The following is a 22,892-nucleotide window of genomic DNA, read 5'->3' on the forward strand; positions in this document are numbered from 1 at the left end:
GCCTCGTCACGCCTCAGCTTCAAATACCTCGTTTGCATGTGGCTGACCTTGACTCTCCTCCGTGGATGGGAAGATGAGGTGGGAATATAAAGGCTGGGGCCTGGATTTTCTGGGCGAATCGTGAAATCGTGGCTGGTGGAGGCTCCGGCATGGGAGGTGCTGTGGAAACATCGTGTGCTGTGCCATGGAAGATGATAGTAAATGGATTAAGCAGGAGATAAAAAGGGAGAGAGAGGGCACCTGGTTAGCTATTGTTGAAGAAAACGTGGAAGGAAAAAACATCTAAAAAAAAATATGCTGGGGATGGTCATTAAATGCACTGCAGGTGCATTTTAATAATGTTCTTTTAATAATTGGCCATGTAATGAATATTTGAAATTATATAAAAAGCTCTTAAGTGAGTGAGGGCTTTTAGGGAATGGTTGGGGGGGAAAAAAGCAATACTGATTCTGGCAGAACTTTTAATTTAAGCGAGATCCTTTTTCTGAGATAACAGCTGCATTGAATTAACGGAAATATCCTCTCCATTAGCTCTGGCAGGAACTGGATAAAGCTCTCAGGTTAACTTTAATCCAACATTTGTCTGCAGAGTAGTAATAGTGGGAGCCATCCAGCTGCTGTAGGAGTAAGGATGGTGCTTAGGGCTAGGATAACTAGCCCTTGTACAAGTAGGAAGAGTAAATCAGGAGCGGACAAGACATGAGTTATAATGGAGCAATTATAATTTATGCTGATTTAGGAGGAATATTTAACTCAATTAAGCTAAGGATCTACCTTCATCTCAAGCTATGATTTATAACAGACCTCTTTAGGGAGGGCTTAGTAGTCCTGGGCTCTAGATAGATCTTTAGATCCAAGTTTACCTGTGATTTGAGAAAACTCAGGGCTTGAGCAGGAATTTGACTCTTTGGCTGAAAATGCTCCTATAAAATAAATGTCAAGGTTATAACTTCCACAAAATTCTAAGAGCTCCAGTGGAGAAAGCTCCACCTGGATTCTGGGGACAGTTTCTCAGAGAAGAACATTTCAAGTGCTATTGAAGTGCACTAAAACTCGCTTTTATAGGGCAGTTAATTTCACACATCGGTCTATCAACTTGACATGTTCTTTGAGAAGGGCAAAACTTTACAAGGCATTTTAAAAATAATTTCATTGGCAAGTGAGAACATTAAGAAACCAACATGGCTTTCCACCATGCAGTAGCCACTAGGCAATTATGATTTGTTTGTAGGCAGCCTAATAAAACCAGCAGTTAACGACCTAGTGAGAATTTAACCCACTACTCCACAGAGACATCACTTTTTTGTCCCTGTTTACCCTGCACCCAGTGCTTTCCAGAGAAGTTTAGTGATCAAATAAAAACTGCCTTACTGTTGAGAAGGGGGATGCACTGAGGTGGTGTTTCCCACGTGATGCTGCCACATTGTGATCACTTCCCCAAATCCAGTGTTTCTGCAGGAGCAGGGGGATGTCTGATAGCACAGCATGGGAGAATCTGAGTGCAGGGATTTTCTTTTAGTGTTTCCCTCTGTGCCAGACAGCACTGGTTATTGATAAACCTTCAGATCAAAGATGAGATGTTGCTGGTTTGCCTCTAATCATAGGTTGTTCTCAATATAGGTTTCTCTCTTAATATATTGTTTTTCTGTTTCTTTTGAATGTCATTCCAGGTGACCTTTAAAGGTCCCTTCCAACCCAAATTATTCTATGATTATTTTGATATATAATGAGTAGCAACATCTATTTTACTCTCATTATGCACAGTATTACATGATGTCTAGCCTTTTTATGTTCTTTCTTCTCCAGTTCCCTAATCCCTACTATCACTCTTTTATGCTCTTAATTATTTCTGTTGCTTATCAGTGGACTTTTCAGTTCTACCACCCATGTCTGGGGGGAGATGTGTGTGACTCACTGCATCATGACATCAGGTCAGTCTGAAGAAGAGCACTAGGGTGTATTCAGCTGTATTTTCTCTTCCTCCCTCTGTGTACGTGTTTTGTTACAAGCACTCTTGCTTTCTGAGCTCTCTCACACGGTTTGATCCATTTCTGGATAATCAGAGGGATATCAGGATTTAATCACTTCTCCGCTCTGAGGTCTGGCTTTTGAAGAGCCCCAGTCATGCTCCCCTTCTCACTTCATTCTGCCCTTGATGATGGAAATGTTAGGCCTTCATGGATCATTTTTCAACTTTGAGCATTCTGTCACTACTTCCCAAGAAAGGTTTTTGAGCCTTTGAAGGGTTTTGTGGTGGTAATGACAATCCTAATGCTTGATGGGGGTTGCTGTTGCCTGAGTTGGGAAACTTCCTGAAAAATGTTGCCTTTTTTTTTTTTTTTTCCCCTTTCAGGTGACTGTTTTCATCAACAGATGATGGGCTTTTGGGATGTCTTTTCAAAGGGAATTCCAATGTATCTCTGTTTGGGGTTTTAGAGGGGAACAGTAGTTTGTTGTTTTTTTTTTTCCACCAGCACCTGCTTACAATCCAATTAGCTAACCACCTTTAATTAACCATAATATATTTCAGGAGAACAGAGTAACAACAGAACGAAATCAAGCAATGACAAATCTGTGACTAAACTTGGACTCACCCTTTCCCAGGTGCAGGATTCTGGACAGCCCTGTAACTCCTTGCTGTCCCCTTTGAGCTCTGCCATGAAGTGCCTTGAAATGCTTGGGAGGGAGAGGATAGAATGGAATCCCTCATCTGCAGGTTCACAAGTGTGCAGTCACCAGTAAAGCCAAAGAGGCCAGTGGGTATTTCTGCCCCTGTTTGTCTGGGCTTTGCACACAGGAGCTTTAATTTATTATCTGAAGGTTTATGGGTGGAAGTCTTTGCAGATAGGAGAGCACGGCAGGGCTGTTGGAATGAAACAAGCTTGGTGTGATGTCTGGCTTTAGGTAGCTGATCCATGCCTTGGATCAGGCCTAAAAATTCTTTAAACTCCACAGCTGAGACAACACTGAGCTTCTGGGCTTTTTGTGAGTTAACTGAACACACCATTGCACTTCTAAACTGTGCACACCAATACTAAGCCAAGGCTTCATCCCACTCATTACAAACATGAGTGGATGGTTGCTTATATTGGTCATCTCAGTCACTGGAAGAAAGAGCTGGATGCCCCATAGGTATCTGGTTATATGCTTTCCTTAAAAATGTGGCTAGATGAGGCGTGTGGGACTCACTTCTTCAGAAGGGCGGGAGAAACAACTGATGCTCCCCAGGAAGGGCCTCCTTACCCAGCAGTCTGACACAGATTTGCTTATGAAGAGCTTTATAATTTGTCCTTATTATGTTCTATGTGTGATTTAATGAAAGACTCTTCCTCTGCTGTAATTGAGCTCTTAATCTTCTCTGAAAAGCAGAACACAATCCCTTCAGAAATGGTGTTTGAGTAACAGGCTGTTTGTGTTCCCTGCAGCGCGGTGCTGCTCACAGAGCCGCTCGCTCTTTATTTAAGAGCAGACAATAAACAGATTTCTTTGAGACAAAAATACATCAGCGGTGCCATAAGGAGTAGGTTTGAGTAGCAAACTATCTCAGCGCCCAACTGAGCAAGCAGGACCTTCCCTGGTTCTGCAAAGAATATAAAGAATTGAGTTTTCTTTAGTGAGCACCCGGGGCTTAGTGAAGGTGATGCTCAGCAAATGGCACACAGAGACAGAAGCTGTCAGGGAAACTGTTTGCTCTGGACAGGTAAAGGTTGGTAGGAGATAAAAGTGGAAACTCAAAATAACAGGATGCTGAAAAAATTGTAAGAGAAAAATTACTTCAGTGAAAATCTCTCCATCTTTAACCTTCAAAATAACCACCTTTTTTCAAAAATCCACAAAAATGTCCTGCTTTTGATCAGTCTTGATTTTCCTAAGTAGCATTTCACAATCAGAATTATGAGGTAAGAGAGTCTAAACAAAGCTTAGCACGGGGTTTTTCATTGTGACCATAGCAGATTTTTTTTTTTAAACTGTTTTTACAGGTTGGAAAGAGGCCACAAGCCTCCACTGTGGGATAGTGAGACTCTGTTGATCTCAACGCTCTCCAAACCTATTGCTGGACTGACTTGGAACCAGAATCCAGAGGGGACTATGTGAAGCACTTGACACTAGAAAATACTTGAAGCTGGATGCTGATCCACAGCTCCCAGTTCAAAACCACGGGCAATGCCAGTGGTGACCAGCTCGCTGCCTGCTCTGTGCAGAGCTGATGGTTGTGAGCAGCAGGGCTGTGGAATGAATGGGCTGTTGGCTTTTTGGGGAGCACAGAACCTTCCACCTCTACTGCTTTGCCCACACTAGAGAGTGCATTTTACTAGAGCAGTACCTGGGGAGTGGGAAGGACGAACAAGCCTTCCCTGCCACTGGCTGTCAGTGGATGTTGGGCTTGTTGCAAACATGCAAGTTACATCTTGTCTAAGTCCACGCTGTCAATCCACAGGATTGCAGGCTGAGCTCAGAGCAGCTCTGTCATTTACCAGGTTAGTGAGGACCAGACTCTGCATCACACTTCCACAGCTGGAGACGAGTGGGTCGAACTGTATCTGTCAACAAGATGAGGAACGTGTCATGTCTTATCTTGCCATGTACAGCAGATATCCTGATTTAAAATAGCGCTGTCTTCCCAGATTCCACTTCTTCCTGTGCCTCCTTGCATGTGAGAGGACCCATCCATCTTGATCCTATCACTTCATCTCTCCCACTCCTGCTTCCCTTTGTACTAATCCACCCATCCCTTCGAAGATCTCCATTACTGGAGTAATTGGCACTATTAGATCAGCCTTTGATATGATGAGCAGTGGATTTTTGTAGTCAACATGTCAATTTAAAGTGCTACAAATGAGAGATCAATTCCTTCTTTCCTGGGGAAGAAATTAAGGAGAAACCTTTTCGTGTTATGAAACTGAGTGTACAAAGCTGAGGAGGTTGAAGGTGGAGACGAGGTGGTCTCTTGAGAGGTGTAAATTTTTCAATTTAGCAGATTAGAAAGAATATGCTTTCACCTTTGAAGTAGTCAGGTGCCAAAATGATGCCACTTTGAGTAGGCAGGACTGGGGTGGGAATCGCTCACGTGGATTTTGACAGATCTATTCACACGAGCCCATTTGCTAATGCCAGCTCCCGAAGCAGGGACTGGAGAGAAGGCTGGTCGAGGACAATTTCTCTGCCTGATTTTACAGCATGTTGCTACAAGTCTGTTTGACAGTGTTTTTCATTCCCTTTGCATCCCTGGGGATGGTGTCCTTGATGAGACCATCCTGCCACATGCTTACTGCCTGCACGGCGACACCAGGGTGGCTTTGCTTGCTGCACCCATTTCTGTCCCCTTTCACTCAAAGAGGGGAATTCAATGAATTATTCAGCAGCATCAAAGGCCCTGTGAGAAATAATTAGTGCTGTGGCAATGTGAGGTAAAATCTGAGGGTCTCATGCTATTTGGCAGGGGATCAGGTGCCGCTGCAGAAGCTCTGATCCAGAGTGCAGCACCCTAAGACATTGTGGAGAGGGATGAGATGTCCTTTGTGGCACTTTGGTCCCACCTGGCACAGATTCTTGCCCAAAATCAACCCAAATCTCATTCTTTCCAAAGAACTGCTTTTTGTGCTTTCTGCCAGAAACAGGGCAAAAACTGGGAGGGGGAACCAATGGGGCAATGCTGAGGGCAGGAGCTCTGTTCCATAGGGATGCTGTGGAGAGGGCTGGAGGCAGCAGTACCCTGCACCTGCTCGTAGGTGCTCACGCAGTGTGCGCCACCCAGTCAGACCCTTCTGCAGCTGCTAACGTGCTCCTGATTGTATTTAATTAATTAGCAACATGATGAGAATCTGGAATCGGAGTTGTACTGGTGGAGTAGCAGGAAACAACATGTTCTCTTGGCTCTGGGGCTCCTCGCAGTACCTGCGGCTGCGCTCGCCAAGGTAACGGGGGCAGTGACTCAGAGGATGAGCAGGAGCGTCTGGCAGCGCAGGGCCGGCTCCATGGAGGCTGAGCGCTCGGATTTGGTGCTCCCAAGCATGGATCTCATGTCCCTGCAGTACCTTTCCATCCAGGAATGAGGTGGAAAAGGGTGGCTAGTCCCCAGGGATGTGGAACCAAGAGGCGACTGATGAGATGAATTTTCCGCATCAGCCTTTTCTCGCTGAGTTATTTCCTCATCTTGTAGGATGATGTGCTGGGATGTTTTTTTCTTTTCTGCTTTTTCACTGTTGCACTCTGGAAATCTGAACCTCAAAAATGCATTTTTGGGTTTTATGTTTTGTTGTTGTTGTTGTTGGTTGGTTGGGGGTTTTTTGTTTGTTTGTGGGTTTTTTTTGTGTGTGTGTGTTTTGTTTTTTTTTTTATTATGTTGACCTGTACATCTCTTTCAGTGGGGTTTGTTACTGTGTGGAACCTTGAGGTTTTTCCTGGATTTTGGGCCTGATTTTGTGACTAGTCAGGCATGTGCTTCATTTAAAAATACGGTCAGTCTTGTCGCTTTCTCAGGAGCTGCTCATATACCTGAGGTTAAGCAAGTTTCTATTTCCCAAGTGCCTACAGCTGTAATTGCAATTTAAAATAGTTTCTTCCTTTTCAGTCTCATGAGAATGATCTATTCTTTCATTCCTGGTACCTCCTTAGTTTGGTTAATTCCTGCTAGTCCCCTTTATGTCCTCTTGAATACTAAAAAGAGGCTAATGTTAAATACTTGAAAGCATCAGAAAAAGGTTTGGGGATATTCAAAAGCAAATGTGTTTTATAGCATTACCCTCCCTCAAAGTTCCTGCCATTTTTGGGGTGATTTTTTTACCCCTCCTTTTTTTTTTTTTTTTTTTTTTTTTTTTTTTTTTTTTTTTTTTTTTTTTTTTTTTTTTTTTGCTAACTGTGCTTCTGCTATCTCACTGCCAAGATTGCAAAGGAGCCCCAAGAAATCAACCTGCCAAGCAGATAAAGAAACAGATGTTGTAGAGTGCAAAGGTCAAATAAATACAGACAGCCTGGCTTTGCAAAACAGTGGGAAGCTGATTAGGTGAAAAGGAAGAGGTTTAGGAATGGAATTGCAAAAGGGAAACCTGTTTCTGAAGAGAAATAAAATACCATAGTCTCTAAAAAAAATCTTAATCAATTCAGGGCAATAATAGAGAAGAAATAATAGCTTACATTAGGTAAATGCAAAGCCCTGCTGGCCAGTGGACTCTGCAGGAATCCACGCAGCCTCTGCAGCCCTGCAAAGCTCTGCCTGGTGCATTTAGACTCTCATTTTCTCATTGTTTTCCGGCCTCTGTCACACAGGGAATAACAGGGAAAAGCTCCAATCTAGAAAAGCATTTAACAAGCTGTGGTAGGTAGGACTTGTATGTACCAGTCTAGCTGGCTGCTGACCCTGATTGTGGCTTTACTCCCCGTTTCTGAGTAATTTAGGTAATTTCTAGCTTATTAGAAAAGAAACATTCTTTAATTAAAACGCAGTTAATTCCAGCCTCATTAGCCTGGGTTGTATTTCACTGTTCCCAGTATCTCAGGCAGAGATGGGACTTGTACTTGTTTCATTACAAATGCAGAATGCCACCGGGTGGTCGCTCTCGGGTACAGACAGTGACTTACGTTGCAGGTTTGTCACCACTGACTGCAGAACTGTCACCCAGATCCATCCTAATGACTCCATCAACCAACCTGCCCTCCCAGAAGGGACTGGTGACTAAGGAGCAGCACTGAGTGCCTGAGTCTCTCTGTCCACCATGTGCCCTGGTGATGGTGATCCCTCTGGGCGATGCCCAGACCCTTCTCCCCACAGTGTGGGAGGAATGCAGAGCTGGTCTCGTGTCCGCTGCCACTGAGCCACAGCACTGGAGGGGTCATTTCATCCTGTTGATAAACATGAATGAGCCATGCAGCTCAAATATTGAACTGTGGCTGCATTCTGATGTAGTGAAGTGCATAAGAAGGATATGGAGCTGCTGGAGGGAACCCAGAGGGGAGGCCAAGAAGATGCTCTGAGGGCTGGAACATCTCTGCTCCATGGACAGGCTGAAAAAGCTAGGGTTAATCAACCTGGAGAAGGGAAGAACCTGAGGAGACTTAAGAGCCCTTCCAGTACCTAAACGGGCTCCAGGAGAGCTGTAGAGGGACTTTGGACAAGGACCTGGAGTGACAGGATGAGGGGGAAATGGCTTTAGTCTGACAGACAACAGGGTGTTGGGAAGAAATTCTTCCCTGTGAGGGTGGTGAGGCCCTGGCATAGGTTGCTCAGGGAAAGTGTGGCTGCCCCATCCCTGGAGGTATTCGAGGCCACGTTGGGTGGGACTTGGAGCAGCCTGGTCTAATGGAAGGTGTCTCTGCAGGGAAGTGGAATGAAGTGGTCTTGAAGGTCCTTCCTAATCCAAACCGTTCTAGAATTCTACAGGCTGCTGAACTCAGCCAAAGGAAGAGCAACATTGTAGAGGTTAAATGAAAAGGGAGACTAAAACCACCTGTGTTTGCTAGTTAAATCCCTTCAAACATCAATTAAGATTGTTCTGATAAAGACCAGGCAGCACTCAAACAGATGCTGAGCGGGGTTCATGTGGTGTTATCTCTGGGTAAGATCACAAAGGAGCTGTTGTTGCTCATTAGTCAGGGCTGAAATCTAAATCTCAGCAAGTGCAGCTTGGAGAGTGACATGTGCTGGCACCGGGGCTGCAGTGGGGGACTTGTTTTCAAAGAATCAGGAAATGCAGAAGAGAGGTTCCTGAAAACAGGAACTCTACGTACAGCCGGAACTGAGGCATCTGGCCAGGGATTTCATATTCACATACTGGGAGGGGAATCTAATCAGGACTTGCTAATTTTCATGAAGTCAAACACCTGGGATTCACTTCAGACTCGCATTTTCCTGGAATAATTCAACACAAACACTGTATATTTATACATGGGCACTTGACTTTTCTGTTGTTTGATGAGACTACAATTTGTCTTCCTCTTGTGGTTCCTGCAATCCTTCCTCTCCTGCGGTTTTCAGTCGAATTACCCATCTCTATCTCAGGACTGTTCATCTGTTATGCTTTGGATATTGTTGGTTCTTCAAAGGAAAGCAAACAATGCTTGTTTCAGCCAGCCCAATTCTCAGGCAGATTTTATTTGAACCAAGTCCTGCATCAATCCAGAATTCAAACTCATCTCCATTGTTGTTCGTCTCTATTATTTTTCTGCTTGTCACTGCTTTTCCATTTCTTCTTCCTATGCAGTTTTTATTCTTCAGCAGCATTATTCAAAACTACATAGAAGTCACATGCTGCTGCTTTCATATTCAAATCTTCTGTGTTATCTAATCTCAGCTAACTCTCTATTTAACATCTAGTTTTACCTGGGCTGACAGGTGTATTTTTAAGCTGTAAATACCGCACATAAGACATACAGAAATTTTCTTACCCTCCGAAGCTGATCAAGGTCCTTTTCTAATATGTCACTGGACATCTGAATTCTCCCTTTCTTCCAACAGCTTCCAATGCTGGTTTTATCTAAGATAAAGCAGGTAGTGCTGTTTGGATTCACTCCCTAGCTGTATTTCCATCTCATTCAGTGGCAGGGGTAGGATGGTGAACTGGGCAGGCAGCCTGTGCAGACAGGTCTGGAGAAATACGGACAGAAAGCAAAGCTGAGCGTGGCCAGTTTGATGCCTGTGCCAACATGAGCACCAGGCCTGACCTGCTGAGCTCACTGCCACTCCTGGTGCTCGTGCCAGCTGGGACACTGAGCCAAGGAGCTTTGCACAGACCCACAGAATCATTTAGCTTGGAACAGCCCTCCAAGATCATCAAGCCCAGCTGTTCCCCTCAGCACTGCCAAGCCTACCACTGACCCATCCATGTCCCCACGTGCCACATCTACATGTCTTTTAAATCCCTCCAGGGATGGTGACTCCACCACTGCTGTGGGCAGCCTGTGCCAGGGACAGGCCCTTTTGATGAAGAGCTTTTCCTAATATTTAATCAAAGCCTCCCTCGGTGCAGCTTGAGGCCATTTTCGTTTGTCCTGTTGCTTGTTTCCTGGGAGAAGAGGCTGTCTGACTGTTTACACACACACATGCAGGGACAGATGGGCGCATGGCTTGGGAAGTCCCTGTGATTCCTGGTGCAGAAACTCCTGTGGAAGGTCCTTTTTGTTACACAGTAGGTAAAAAAGTGGAGCAGCTGAGATGTGTCTTAACCAGGGAGAAATCTGAAGGCGGGGGGAAGAAATACGCTTTGAAAGAGAGTAAAACTTGCTGCCAGGTTTCCCTCAGAGAGCAAGTCTAATTTCTTTCTCTCTCTCTCTTTTTTTTTTCTTTTGGTGCTGTGTTATTCCTCCGTGGGCAGGAGGCTGCCAGCATTTCAATTCTCTTCTTCAAGTCCTTTTTTCAAAAAAGGGCCCAAAATATGTTCTGTTCTAAGAGGCAGTAAACAGCAAGTGCACAATGCAGCTTCTCTAAGCCTCTCTTCTCCTGTCTCAGGGAGAAAGGAATTCACCAAGCCCTAGAGCCTGACTCACTCGCTGTGTGAGCATGAATTAACCAGGAATGTTCGAGAATTATTCCTGAATAATTCATGAACCTGAATTAATCATGCATTTTCATGAATTATTCATGAATAACTCATGGAAATGCAAGGTTTATTCATGCTCCAAAAAACCCAAGGCTTTTTCTCTTCTTTTCTGTTCTGCTCTCTCTCCCTGTAAGAAACAGACCTGAAACAAGCTAAGGAAAAAAAAATAATAATATATGTATATGGAAAAATATCAGGAACAACAATGCTGAAATAAAACAACCAGGAAAAAAAGAAAGCAAAAGCTCTCTTTTTCTTTGCAGTGGGGACAGCAGGTGGGAGCTTTCCAAGCCAGACAAAGGAGACCTGACAAGGAACTGTGGTGAAGGGACAAACCCAAGGCAAAGAAGTGTCCGGTCACCACCTCTCCCGGAACAGGCAGCTGAGACCTGGAGAGACAGGAGACATCTTGCAAGACTCAACACCTGGAGCAGTGCTAACCAGGCAAGGAGCAGCTCTGTTGCTATCAGGATTTTGATCTCTTTCTTTCTCTGTGTGTGTTTGTTGTAGTTTTGTTGCATTCATTAGGGTAAATGAACAACTGGTTAGTGGGGAAGGAGGGAGCAGCAGCGGCTATGAAGATCTCAGTGTGTTTTCTTTAAACGTTAAAGCAAAACCCCTCTAGAGAGCTTTTTGGGCTGGGATTTTTTGCTGTTTGGAATGTGGAGCTGTGTTTCTGGGAGGGAGAAGGCTGAGTTATGCATTTATCCCAGTTTTTGGTCTGTAGCCTTCCCTGTGTTCGGGAGAGGGCTGGGGGCAGGCTCCTGCTGCAGGGAAGGGCATATGGGGAGACAGGCAGTTACCACCCGGAAAATTTATATATGGTGCTTCCTGATAAAAATAAATGTCACTGTGCCTCTGCCAACAGGGGGTTGGAGAGAACCAGGTGTGAGACTGTGCCAGCAGGGCAGGCTGGCGGATCTGGGGAGAGTTATGGTTGCTGCAAGGAGGTTTGCTGTAGTTGATGGTGGTGGAGGGGGGGAAGGAGAAAGTTCTCCAGGGTGAATTTGAACCTTCCAAGTGAGGGGAACCACTTTAGGCTTGACTTCAATGTGGGTGTGGAGGTGAAGCGAGAAACTGCAATAAATTGGCTCCTAGCTGCCCTTCCTGCCACCTTGTCCCTGCTCCACCTCTCCTCTCCCTGCCCCAGCTCCCTCCCATCAGCTGTGGACACTGTGGCCATTCTCCACGCTGTGCCCAGCACACAGGCTCAGCCCCTGTCCCCAGAACCCTTCTGCCAAATCCTGCTGCCGAGCAGAGCAGGCAGGACTGGGGTGATGCTCTGCCAGGGCCCTCAGGAGCTCTGGCAGGTGGTGTTAGATTGATTTTGTCTCCATGCATGGTGGAAAGATGCAAAGAAACCCTTCCTGAGCTCAGCAGCCTTTGTCTCCTTAGCTGCTCCTCTGGCACAGGAGGTTTTGAAAGTCACCATCAGCCTGGCTGTTGTTCCTTTGCTGAGCACTCTGTTTTCTCCAGTGATTTATGTCTGCAGATCTGGGGGGGGGAGAGAGGGTACCTCACTGGGGAGAGAAGTGGCCAGGACCCAGGATCCAGCTCCTTACAGCTTTGCTACTTGACTACCTTAGATATATCTGTCACTGCAGTCTGTGCCTTAGTTTCCCCACATGTGAAATGAAGGGAATTTGCTGCTCCCCTTATCAAAGCAATATTTACTGGGGAAAATATCTGCACAGGCAAAGCAAGGATAATTTCCTGGAATACTCCCAAGCCTTTTTGAGTCTCTTCTCCATACTGCCATGATATCATATAGATAACAGCTCTGCACTGTAGCAAATTGCTGTAGAACCACTGAGGCCATTTGAGCTGTGATGGTTCACATGGGCAGAGGAACCAGCCTGTGTCTGCTCAGTGGCTTATCCAGCATCTGCCCGAGGTGTCCTACGTGAGAGCTGGTCTTGCCTGACCCCATGTGAGAAGTCATGGCTGTCCCTGCAGTTCCACTTCAAACTGAACTTGAGCACTGAAGGCACATGCTCAGTCAGAGCCAGGACAGCCTCCCAGCCAAGGGGTTTAGGATGAGGCAAGCACAGAAGGGCAGGGATGGGAAAGGAGAAATAACCGGTAGAGAAGATGCAGGGAGAAGTATTTTCTTACCTGCAGGCTGCACTGCCCCAGGCAGAGCATCATTTACCGACACTCCCAACCCCGGGAGAGGCTGTGCCACGACATCCCCCTGATGCTCCCCTTGCTCCAGGTGGGCAGCCCTGATGTCAGCCAAGCTCTACGTCCTCATCAGCTGGCCCGATGGCAGCCGGGTGATCAGCATGGAGAACATCAAGGAGCCCCGCAAGCCCTTCCACCTCTACACGGTGGGTGAGCAGGTGCTGGCCCGCTGCCCTGGCTTCAGCGGGCTCTACTGGGGCATGGTGGAAGGCATAAGTGGTGAGTGACACCCCTCTGCCCTGGGCTTTGCCATTTGGGGCTGCTCGGGAGCAAACACGTTGAGAGGGAGTGCCGAAAAACCCTCTCTCCCTGCAGAGCACAAGGATATTTTAGAGAAGAAGCTGCTGGAAGACAGACAGCTCCTGGAGAAGTTAAGTAAGTAAGGTCTTTTGGGGATTGCTCCCCTCTACTCCCATGGGGCTTCTGGGATGGGAGGATGCTGAGCGCGTTGTAAGTCCCATCACAAATTTCACGTCACTGCAATCAGGGTAAAAAGCACAGGTAGGGAGGTGGGAGACAACACAACACTGATGCCCCATTGCACTTCTTGAGTATCCACCTTCCTTTCAGAAGCAGAACCGGCTGTCCACAGCATGGTGCCGTCCCCACCCAAAAAATCCAGGAAAACCTTCCCAAAATGGACCCCGGGGAATGCATCCAGGAAATACCACAGTGACAGGGCCTACCCTGCCAAGCAGCTGCTGAGGACAGGAGAGGACAGGCTGCCCCATGATGTTGGCAGCTCCTCCATCGTCAAGGAGAGACATGTCCTGGGCAATGCAGCAGGAAGCCCCTGCTCACTGGCAGGTCCTCCCCACCCGGCCAGCGCCTTCAGACCTCCATCCACCTTCATCACCGTGGCCATGCCGGGGCCAGGGACTTCCCAGGGTGAAGAAGAGAGGGCTGGTCCAGCTACCAGAGGTAACCTTGGGTTCTTGCTCTCCTGCCTGGTCCTGAGCGGCAGGGTGGGATGGGGACCTGCAGAGCAGCCAGGAGACCTCTGTTTTGCTCTGGGGCTGTGTGTGCTTTTTCTCAGGGCTACAGAGGTTAGAGATGACATTTTGTGGTCCTTTTCACCTGGGAGATCTCCTCAAGGGAGGCTGTCTAAATGAAGATGCCACTGTGATAGTGTGTAGTATCTGCTCTATCAGCCATCAGTTCTGTCTCCTGGGATAGCAGTTCTGTCCCCACAAGCTAAAAGGCAATGTAGCCTTTGTGAAACTCCCAAAAACCTTGTGCCTCAATTAGTCAAACCTTTCCAGATTTACCTATTTCCCTGCTTTCCCACTCACTGCTACAGACCTTAAATGTGCTTATAAAAATATGTTAGCATGTTGTTTACCTGCTGACTAACAGCAGTGTCCAGAGACACATTGGCTCTGCTTACCTTGCCCATGGCTTCTTTTGTGATGAGAACAGGAGAAGCCCTTGAGATACCACCTTTTTCTGATAACAAAATCCCAACTGATTAATCCTGGAAAGCATGTCTGGATCACTCTGTTTGTGCAAAGGGAATAAGATGTCATCATGCAATCCAGCAGGAGTGCTTAGATACTCTGTTCTGGAGACAGGGGGATTTAGGACCTTCTCAACAGCTGATTCTTCAGCTTGTCTCTTATCCCTGCTGCAGATTACATTGCCTTGCCAATGAAGAGGAAGTCAGATGGCATCTTGTCCCAGTGCCAGCAGCACATCTGTCTGAACAGGTAACACTTGAAGGTGCAGTGAGGACCCTGAATGTTTCACACATATATACTGATTTCACAGTGCAGGGTCTGTCCGCTCTGTTTCCATTCCCTGGTGGTGCTCGCTTTGAGCAGGTGTTAATGGAGGCTCAAACCCAAAGCACAAAAGGTAACAGGAGTTTGTGTGGGTAAATACAGCAGAACAATTGAGGCCCTTTTGCTCTGGAGTCCTGATACCTTGGGGGGGTCAATGGGAGGTCCCCCATATCTGTGTGGGGGGGCTTGCACAGGAGGTTGTCCACGGGAAGAACTTCTGATATTCTCTCTCCATCCGTTTAATTCTTGCTGCAAATGAAAACAGAATTGGCTTTGCTTTAAATTACAGCCTTTGAATTACAGATAATTCTCATCACGTATGAATATGAATATGAGCATGAAGATGTTTGTGGCAGTGCTGTTTAACTTGCTTGTTTCTTCCAGCCGTGAAGAGCAAAAGATTGACACTTTGCACGAGATGGATGACTTCGAGAGGGTTCAAAAAAATTTTGGTCCTGGTGAGATGGAAAGGTAATTAGCAAAAGAAGGCACTTGTTCTTAACTGTGTTTTCTTCCTCACAACAAGAGTGATCAGTGAGATCACAGCTGGGTGACAAAGTGGTGCAATTTAAGAACCAAAAGTTGCTGAATCTCTTTATAATCAGAGCCAGGTGTTTCTGATTGTAGGGCTTGGAGTTAGAGATGCAAGAAGGCTCTAAAACAGTGCAGAAACCACAAAGCTCTTGCCTATTATAATCAAAACTAGACCTATCATGTTTGAACATGGTTGTGTGTTCCTTGTTTTATTGTTCATTACTTTAATGACAAGTATCCACTTATAAAGTGACGCTAGGGGACAGTTTTTTTGCAAAGAAATGGGTGCCAAAAAGATTCATGTTACGGTTCTTGCATTGTCATTTCCCACGTCTGCTGTTTAATACCACAAATATGTGTCTCCTGGGACTTGCAGGATAGGGTTTATATTTTTCATTACGATTGACAAGAAAACTGAGCATCAAAATCTCCATGTCTGCATGACAAAGGGGAGCTGAAAGTTAAACTGAACATTTTGGAGTTACTGAAAAGTCCAGACCACGTCTTCTTCTCTCCTGTCTTACCCAAGCATAGTCAGATGAGCTAATACTCTGTCAGAGAAGTTGTCCTGGCCCTTCTTGCAGGAGGTGTGTAATCACTGCTTGGGTGGAGGTGCTGCATCCCTTGGCAATATCCACGGTGAGGCCCCGGTATCTTCTTGCCTTTACACATGCAAGTTTAATTTTTCAGGGTGGAGAAGATAGAGCAGCTGGAGAGGATGGTGTTGGACCTCCAACAGGATGTCCTCTCTCTGAGGAAGAAGGTGCAGAGGCTGGAATCCCTGTCCTTCCAGGAGGAGCCCCACCGGCAGCCGTGCGAGGTGGTGGAGCTCTTCAACGGCTACACCAAGGAACAGCTCAAGGAAACCATCAGGTTTGACCAGAAAATCAGCACAGCCTGCAAGACACTGCTCTACAAGCTCTTCACCTCCGACTACATCCAGAGCCACTCCATCACGGGGCGGAGGGGCAACACCTTCCGGGAGGCGAAGCCCATGATGGACGAGCGCTGCATCAAAATCATCAGGGTGCTGTTGAAGCAGAAGTTTGGAGATCACCTCAGCGACACCGTGATCACCGAGAAGATACAAAATGTGCAGAAAGCCCTGAGGCAGAAGTTTAAGACAGAATGTCTCTGAGGCACGGGGCGTGTGGGGGGTACTTGGTGTCTCCTCCTGCCATCCTCGTGTGTGCACCTGAGCCGCCCTCCCAGGAAAAGATGAGTCCAATCTGCTGCTGTTCAGCTGATTTCCCCCAAGGAGCCAATCCAAGGGAACCGTGTGCTAAACACAGCTCAAACCTTTCACTGCCAAACCTCTGCCTGCGTTAACTGAGCAGGGATTCTGCCCAGCTCGGCTGGGTTTTTGCACATCTTGCTGGCAACTCTGCAGGTTCCTTCCTACCCAGTCTGTGTGTGAACCTCACTGGAGGTGCATGTTGTTGTCTCTGTGGCTTTTTGATGATGTGCTCAAAAGCTGAGGGCTCCTGTTGGGTCCAAGTATGGGTTAGTAAGTCAGCTCTGTTTCACCTTGCAATGGGTTAGGGAGAAATGTTTGCTCTGGAATAGGTAGTCCAGCTGTGGATGGATTGTGTGTCACCCATGGAAATTACTTTGCATTAATTTTCCTTTCAAGACCAGATTATTTCCATGGAGAAATCCTGTACATTCTCGTGACACAAGAGTGAGGGATGAAGGACAAAATATGGCCCACTGTAGTTACACCTTTACTTCAAAGATCAGACATGCTATGGACACAGTCACCATAATTTAAACACAGTATTTATATCCTAGTTAAGAAATGCCAAGTACAACCAGAGAGTTTGCTGAAAGACTATAGAGAAGAGCTAGAAAGACACGTCTTTCTGCTCCTAAATAGCTCCGAGCTGGAGTTTGGGTGGGTTAAAATTGATTTTAACATTAAAAGAAAAAGATGCTGACACCAGTCCACTTAACACATTGCTGCAAAATGCCAAACGTTCTCTTTTACAAAGGCTTCTCAGACAAGAAATTGGTTTTCTAAGCTTAATTTTTAAATTATTCAGGAAAAGAAGTGTCAGTGGTTTTGCATTAATCAAAACATTTGGTTTAATTTATATGTTTTGGGTGTTTTCAAGTATTTAATTCCTTCACAGTTACAGGAGAAATAATAATGCAAAATAAATGTATTGGAAAAACAAGGAGCTGTTTTGAAAGGGGGGAAAAAAAAGAAATGTGTTATTTTCAGAATTTTCCTTCCCACTCTGCCTTTTTTTCCTAGTTGAAAAACAGAATCATTAAAGTAGGGCTAATGCTATGAAGCATTTTGATTTTGGAGGGAGATACGCTTGGCAGTGTTTCTGGCACTATTTTCATCAGATGTCTCTAACAGTCATGTTAAATTGGTGTAGATAACAACTAAAGATATTCCTTCTGTTTTCCCAGTGCAAATGCTTTTCCTAACTCTCTGTTATGCAAACATTCTGGTGATGCTTTCTCCTTTGTAAGGACCTTGACTCGAGCAGCAGCTGGAGCAGGTCCGTTGTGATCAAGTAGAGCTGAGAGTGCAGCCAGTCCTTGAAAAGACACTCAAACTGAGCAGAACTGCCCCCAGACGTCCTCAGTGCAGAAACATACCCTGAAATCCAGCAGCCTTGCCAGAAGCTTGTTACCTTCCCACCACAGGAAAGGCCTTAGGCTGGTATCACTGCTCAGGGAAACGCCCCAGGTGATGTTTCTAATGTTGACTTATCCAAGAGGAGATTGAGGAGGCACAAACAGCCTTATCCTGCAGAACCTTAAAGACCATCTCATTCCAACCTCCTGCCATGGGCAGGGACACCTTCCACTGGACCAGGATGCTCCAAGTCTCATCCAGCCTGGCCTTGAACTCTTCCAGGCATGGGGCAGCCACAGCTTCCCTGGGCAACCTGTGCCAGTGTGTCTCTCTCAGTCTTCCCTCCTGACGCCTCATCAGATCCCTCACCAAGCTGCGGCTTTGAAAGCCAGCTCACAAATGTTATTTATTAAAACAAGTGCTGCTGCTGTCCTCCCCTGCTGAGCCCCCTCTGAGGAGCTGCAGATCATTACTGCAAGAGGAGGGAGGACAAAAAGCCCGAGAGAGCGGACTTGCTGTGGGGCTCGACGGCTCCTAAAACGAGTCATCTCTAATCAGCTCCCTTGGAAGCAGATGAGCTGGGTGACCTTTCTGCTTGAAAGGCCCTTTGGTGGCTCCCTCAGAGGTGACTTCACAGCCTAAAACACTTGCTTATATTCAGCAAGTGCTGCTGGTAAGTGGGCTGATGGATGCTCCACGGCTCTGTGCGCAGCACTAATGAGTCGATGCTCAAATGGGCCCTTCTCGGATATAAAAGTTGTCCTCAGCTACTCTCAAAGGCTTTGATATGGCAGAGAGGGTTGAAGAAAGGCAACGCAGGCGGCTTTTCGTTAAACTTAATTTTTAAGGTATTTGCGAGCCAGAGGCAGCGTTTCCAGGCTAATTGGGAGCGCTCACAGACATCAGCGATCAAATGTCACCATGAGGATGCCAATGCTCCCACCTCCCTGAACTCTCCATCTCCGGCTAATCAGCCTCAAGAGGGGGGATCATGCAGCATTGAGATGTGGCATCCCCTCAGGGATGAAGGGGTCAGGGCAGATAGAGGAGGAGGAGTGTTTATGCCGGAACCACTTCACTTGGGGGTGTTGAAAGCCCATTTCTCTGTAAGTGATGAAGGGCAGCTCTATTGAATCCCATTAACCTCCCACTTTAAGTGAATTACTGGAGAAAACTGTACAGGTCTCTCTGTTGAGATTAATTACTCTGCTGAATCCTCAGCATCTTGTTAAAAACAATGCTCTCTGTTCAGCTTCTGGGTGCAGGAGTATGTGGGCAGGGAAAATTCAGGAGGGTCTTCAAGGACATTCTGCATTTTAAAAGGAAGCAGAAATGGGACTTGCCAACTTTTGCAAATGCAGGACAGGCGTGGAACATCCAGTCCTCCCTCCCTCCAGCAGGAACCAGAGCAGCAGTTCTGTCCTCAGGGTTTTCAACCAGGGTGTGCAGCAACTGAGCAGGGACCACACGGGGCTCTGGGGCTCTCTGAGGGCCCTTGGTCCCCAGCACCTCAAAACACTGCCATGGGGCACTGCCACCCACCACCTGGTTACACATCTTTTGTTTCCATAGGAGCTGGCTGGAAGCTGTGTTACTCACTGGCAGCAAAACACGGGCTTTCAGGGAAAGATGGAGCCTTCACCATTTATTTCAAATTAATTTCCTTGACTCTTCCAGGGGGATTCCATGTCCAGTACAGGCAGATTTTAATTTTCCCATTATGTGGCTTGTAGGAAACACTCACCACTGAGTCTCTCAATGTCTGCACTCGGTGCATCCCCTAGAAACCATAACACATCCATTCAACGACACACAAACCACAAGTATCAGATAAAGGAATCGTGTTAAAATGGAACTAAATCCCTTCTTGGGTCTTAATCAAGGCTTACAAAGCCTGGCTGCCTTTGCATGAGCCCCAGACAGCCACTGCTGAGTCTGCCTGATGCTCTGAGCTGGCTGGATGCAGTTGGAAAAATCACCTGACAGAGAATGAATGGAACAGGGGACTGTGGAAGTGTCCTGTCCTCGTGTCTTTGTCTTGGCTTGAGATCCCCCATCAGGCAGCTGAGGGGGGGGGGTCAATGAAATACCAAAAGAACAAGCCTTGGCCTGTAGGAGCTTGAAGCTGTGTGACTTCTCCACAGTGTCACTAGTAGATTTTAGATTTTTTTTTTTTTTTTTTGGTCTGGTAAGTCTTTATCCTATTTGGCTTCAAAAAGACAGTGAAAGAGGAAAAAAAAAAGCACACAGAGATGTGGCCCCAGAACTATATGTGTGTATTGTATTTGCATTTCTGGAATATTTTTTGATAAAAGTAATTTTTTGTACTGTTTTACATTTTTCTTGAAAGTATACCTGTGTGTGTTTTTTTTAAGAGTGCACACACATGCCTGGTAGGTGTGCAAATATATCAGATTTTATACTTTAAGCAACCTTTTATATCTCTGCTTCAGTCACATATTCATTGCACTTCATTTTTGTCACTGTTCCTCTGTCTGCAGTACATGATTGAATTATTCCACCTCATATCTCTCCATCTCCCCCATCTTTTCAGAGTTGAATGGAACTGGGGAGATCGTTATTAAAACACAGAAAGTACAGAACTAAAATTAACCAGAGCATCAGTTCTCTGTGTGATGAATACACCGAGGAAATAAAAGGCCCTTCCACTTCTAATAAAATCTGGATATGAATTGCCTCATGAAAGCTTAAATGAATTATATTCAGAGGCCGAAAAGAGAGAAGAGAGAGAGCTGAGAGCCGTCTGACAGCAGGATGGCTGCTCTCCTTGCCTTGGTGTGCAGACCAAAGAAAGCTCTGCAACCAGGTGTGACGTTCTGCTCAGAAGGGGAGGACTTGAGGAAGCACATGAGTCACATGTTCACAGGTCAGTAAGTCCCTCTCAAATGAATACTAACCCACTGAAATTGCTGGAGCTCCTCCCGCTGCCTCCTGAGGTCTCAGCCCTCTCTTCCATCCTTGCCCAAGTCACTTGATGGTGGAGGAAGGATCGTACAGAGGAGCAGTGTCTTCTCAACCCTGTTCTTGACCCACTCTGACGCTCCCAGGGTCCAACGAAACATTTGGGGTATGGACATGGCTTCTCAGCTTCTTATCTCTGCGTTAGAAGATGAAGGCTGGTGAGGAACATTCCCCAATTCACCCTCTTTGTAAAGCCCCAGCATCCCCTTGTCAACATCCTGTATGTGCTGTCCCAGGACATCACCCTTCTCGTGAGATGCAGTTTGGGGACGTGTTTTCTTTTTGTTGGGTGGGTTCTTTCGTTTGGCTGAACGTTACCTGAAGCCAAGGGGACTGCGTGCCTGACTCCCTGACAGAGAGATTAGCATCCCAGAAAGCCAGGACTGCATGGTGTTTATTGATTGCTTCTCTTAAATATAAGCAGTATAGCCCAGCGTGTCAGGCACCCAAGGGAAGAGGAGACTGCAGAACTGATGTACTCTTGGTAATGAATAATCGTTAAAACTCCAAAGGAGTTTATTATTATTACCATTAATTTAAGTTGTACTGTGCCCAGAGACATGGAAGGTGGAGACAGATGAGTTCATGACCTGCATATTACAGGCTGCATATTACCAGGTTTTAGCCTGGTAATATGAGAAAATCGATCGTTTCTTAAGTGAGAAGACTGATAAAATCACTGACTTCAGAGGAGCAACATCATTGCTTTTATATGTTCAACAAGCTCACTGGAATGGTGCCGGAGAAGGGTCAAATCCCTCTTCTGTATATCAGAAGAGTTAGTTTGCCCTCAGCTTCCCAGGGGTGGGAGGGAAGCAGGTAACACCATCCAGCACTCACACCATCACTTAGGGGAGGATTTCCCCTCTGTGATAACCTGCCCCTGTGCAGGTTGGACATTCCCTGTTCCATTTGTTGACTCCCTGAGGTTTTACATACCCTGAATTCATAATAAGTTGCCAAAAGTGAAGGAAAGCCATAGGAAGACCTCTCCAGCAAAAAAAAAAAAAAAAAAAAAAAAAGGCTGGGCCAAAAGTCAGAGGTTTAATATTGTTCCTTAGAGTGGTTTGGTCCAAGAGTAAAACACTGCCATGATGTGGAACGCTGCAAGTAATTTGGTCCCCAAATTACTTGACCATGTTTCTTTGCACCTCACTGTGCTGTGGAAATGATCCAAGCAAGAGTATTCCTTCCTCTCCTGGAAACTAAACAGCAAAACTAGCCACAAACCACCCACTAAAAAATGTCTGTTGTAATTTTTGCAGACCACAGGGGAGGTGCAAACTGCTCTTTGCTTTTTGGGTTTTTATGCAGCGTATTTCCCAGTTCTCGCTAGAGCTGAACCAAGAAGAAGCTGGGTTTGCTTTCTGCAGAAGTGCTGCTTTTCCATTTGCAGCTCTCTCTGTATTTCTTGGCTCAGAGCGGAAGGAGCAAATATGAATGTATTCATGGCCTTTCCAGCAGGACCTTTAGGGTGAGAAATGAAATCAGTCACTTTAATGGGTTGTTTGGGTAGAGGGATTTTACACCTTACTGTGGTCTTGCCTTTAACTCAACTAATTCCTGTTTATATAATACACAGTGCTGGTTTAGTCAGTGCTCTGAGGAAAAGTCATTGCTGAGAGAGCCAGGAGCCGACCTGTTTTCTGGTGAATAATTTGAAAGTTGGAACTGTCATCCCTGTATTTTTTCCTGTAATTGCTGCAGCCTGTGACCCACTTTTTTTTGTGTATGTACAGCTTTAGAGAGCTGCATTTATTAGGTCACTCAAGAGCCAGCAATACAAACCCAGAATAAGGTGGACATTTCCAGAGAACTGAGAGAGGATAGGGATGAACCAGTGCTGTTCCTTTGGAAAAATAACCCACTAACCCTGGCTGCCCTGGCAAAACTGTGTCATAAATCTGGAGTAATCTCTGCTGACAAATGGCCTGGGAAATGGGAAGGGAAAAACCTCATGTTCTCTTGTGAGAAGAAAGATGAGCTAATTCTTGATTAAGAAAGACAGAAAGTGGAGGCACTTCCAGCTGCACGGACATTGTCTTGACATTGCCTGTTAAGTGCCTGACAATGACAGGTAGTATGAATTAGCTACAGAATATGTTTTATTGTGTTCTGCCATCCCCAGGGCAGACATGACAGAAACTTTTAAAGAGAATAAAAACATAGAAGGGGAGGCCTCCATGTAGGCTCATTTTGAATTTGTAATGTCTGGTTATTAAGAATATTGCACAGTCAAAAACCCCACATGTGATTCCCATATGTTAGAGGTTAAGCTTCAACATG

General features: G+C 45.9%; 1 protein-coding gene across 3 annotated transcripts; it reads left to right on the forward strand.

Annotated features, from left to right (window-relative positions):
- The first annotated feature begins 4,835 nt into the window (after positions 1-4,835).
- LOC114056450 lies at positions 4,836-16,625 on the forward strand. Of its 3 annotated transcripts, none has more exons than XM_027881660.1 (8): positions 4,836-4,957; positions 10,796-10,976; positions 12,748-12,935; positions 13,032-13,091; positions 13,287-13,637; positions 14,347-14,422; positions 14,882-14,968; positions 15,722-16,625. In XM_027881660.1, the coding sequence occupies exons 3-8, from the start codon at positions 12,761-12,763 to the stop codon at positions 16,167-16,169; spliced, it is 1,197 nt and encodes a 398-aa protein (XP_027737461.1). In that variant the 5' UTR covers positions 4,836-4,957; positions 10,796-10,976; positions 12,748-12,760; the 3' UTR covers positions 16,170-16,625. The 3 variants fall into 3 exon arrangements, with proteins under 3 accessions (XP_027737461.1, XP_027737460.1, XP_027737462.1); XM_027881659.1 differs by lacking the exon at positions 4,836-4,957 and adding an exon at positions 10,006-10,125; XM_027881661.1 differs by lacking the exon at positions 4,836-4,957 and adding an exon at positions 10,006-10,121.
- Positions 16,626-22,892: the final 6,267 nt, after the last annotated feature.

This window comes from Empidonax traillii, unplaced genomic scaffold, assembly GCF_003031625.1.
Source record: "Empidonax traillii isolate 1590-97213 ecotype Southwest subspecies unplaced genomic scaffold, ASM303162v1 scaffold91:size2966241, whole genome shotgun sequence".
Lineage (NCBI taxonomy): Eukaryota > Metazoa > Chordata > Aves > Passeriformes > Tyrannidae > Empidonax > Empidonax traillii.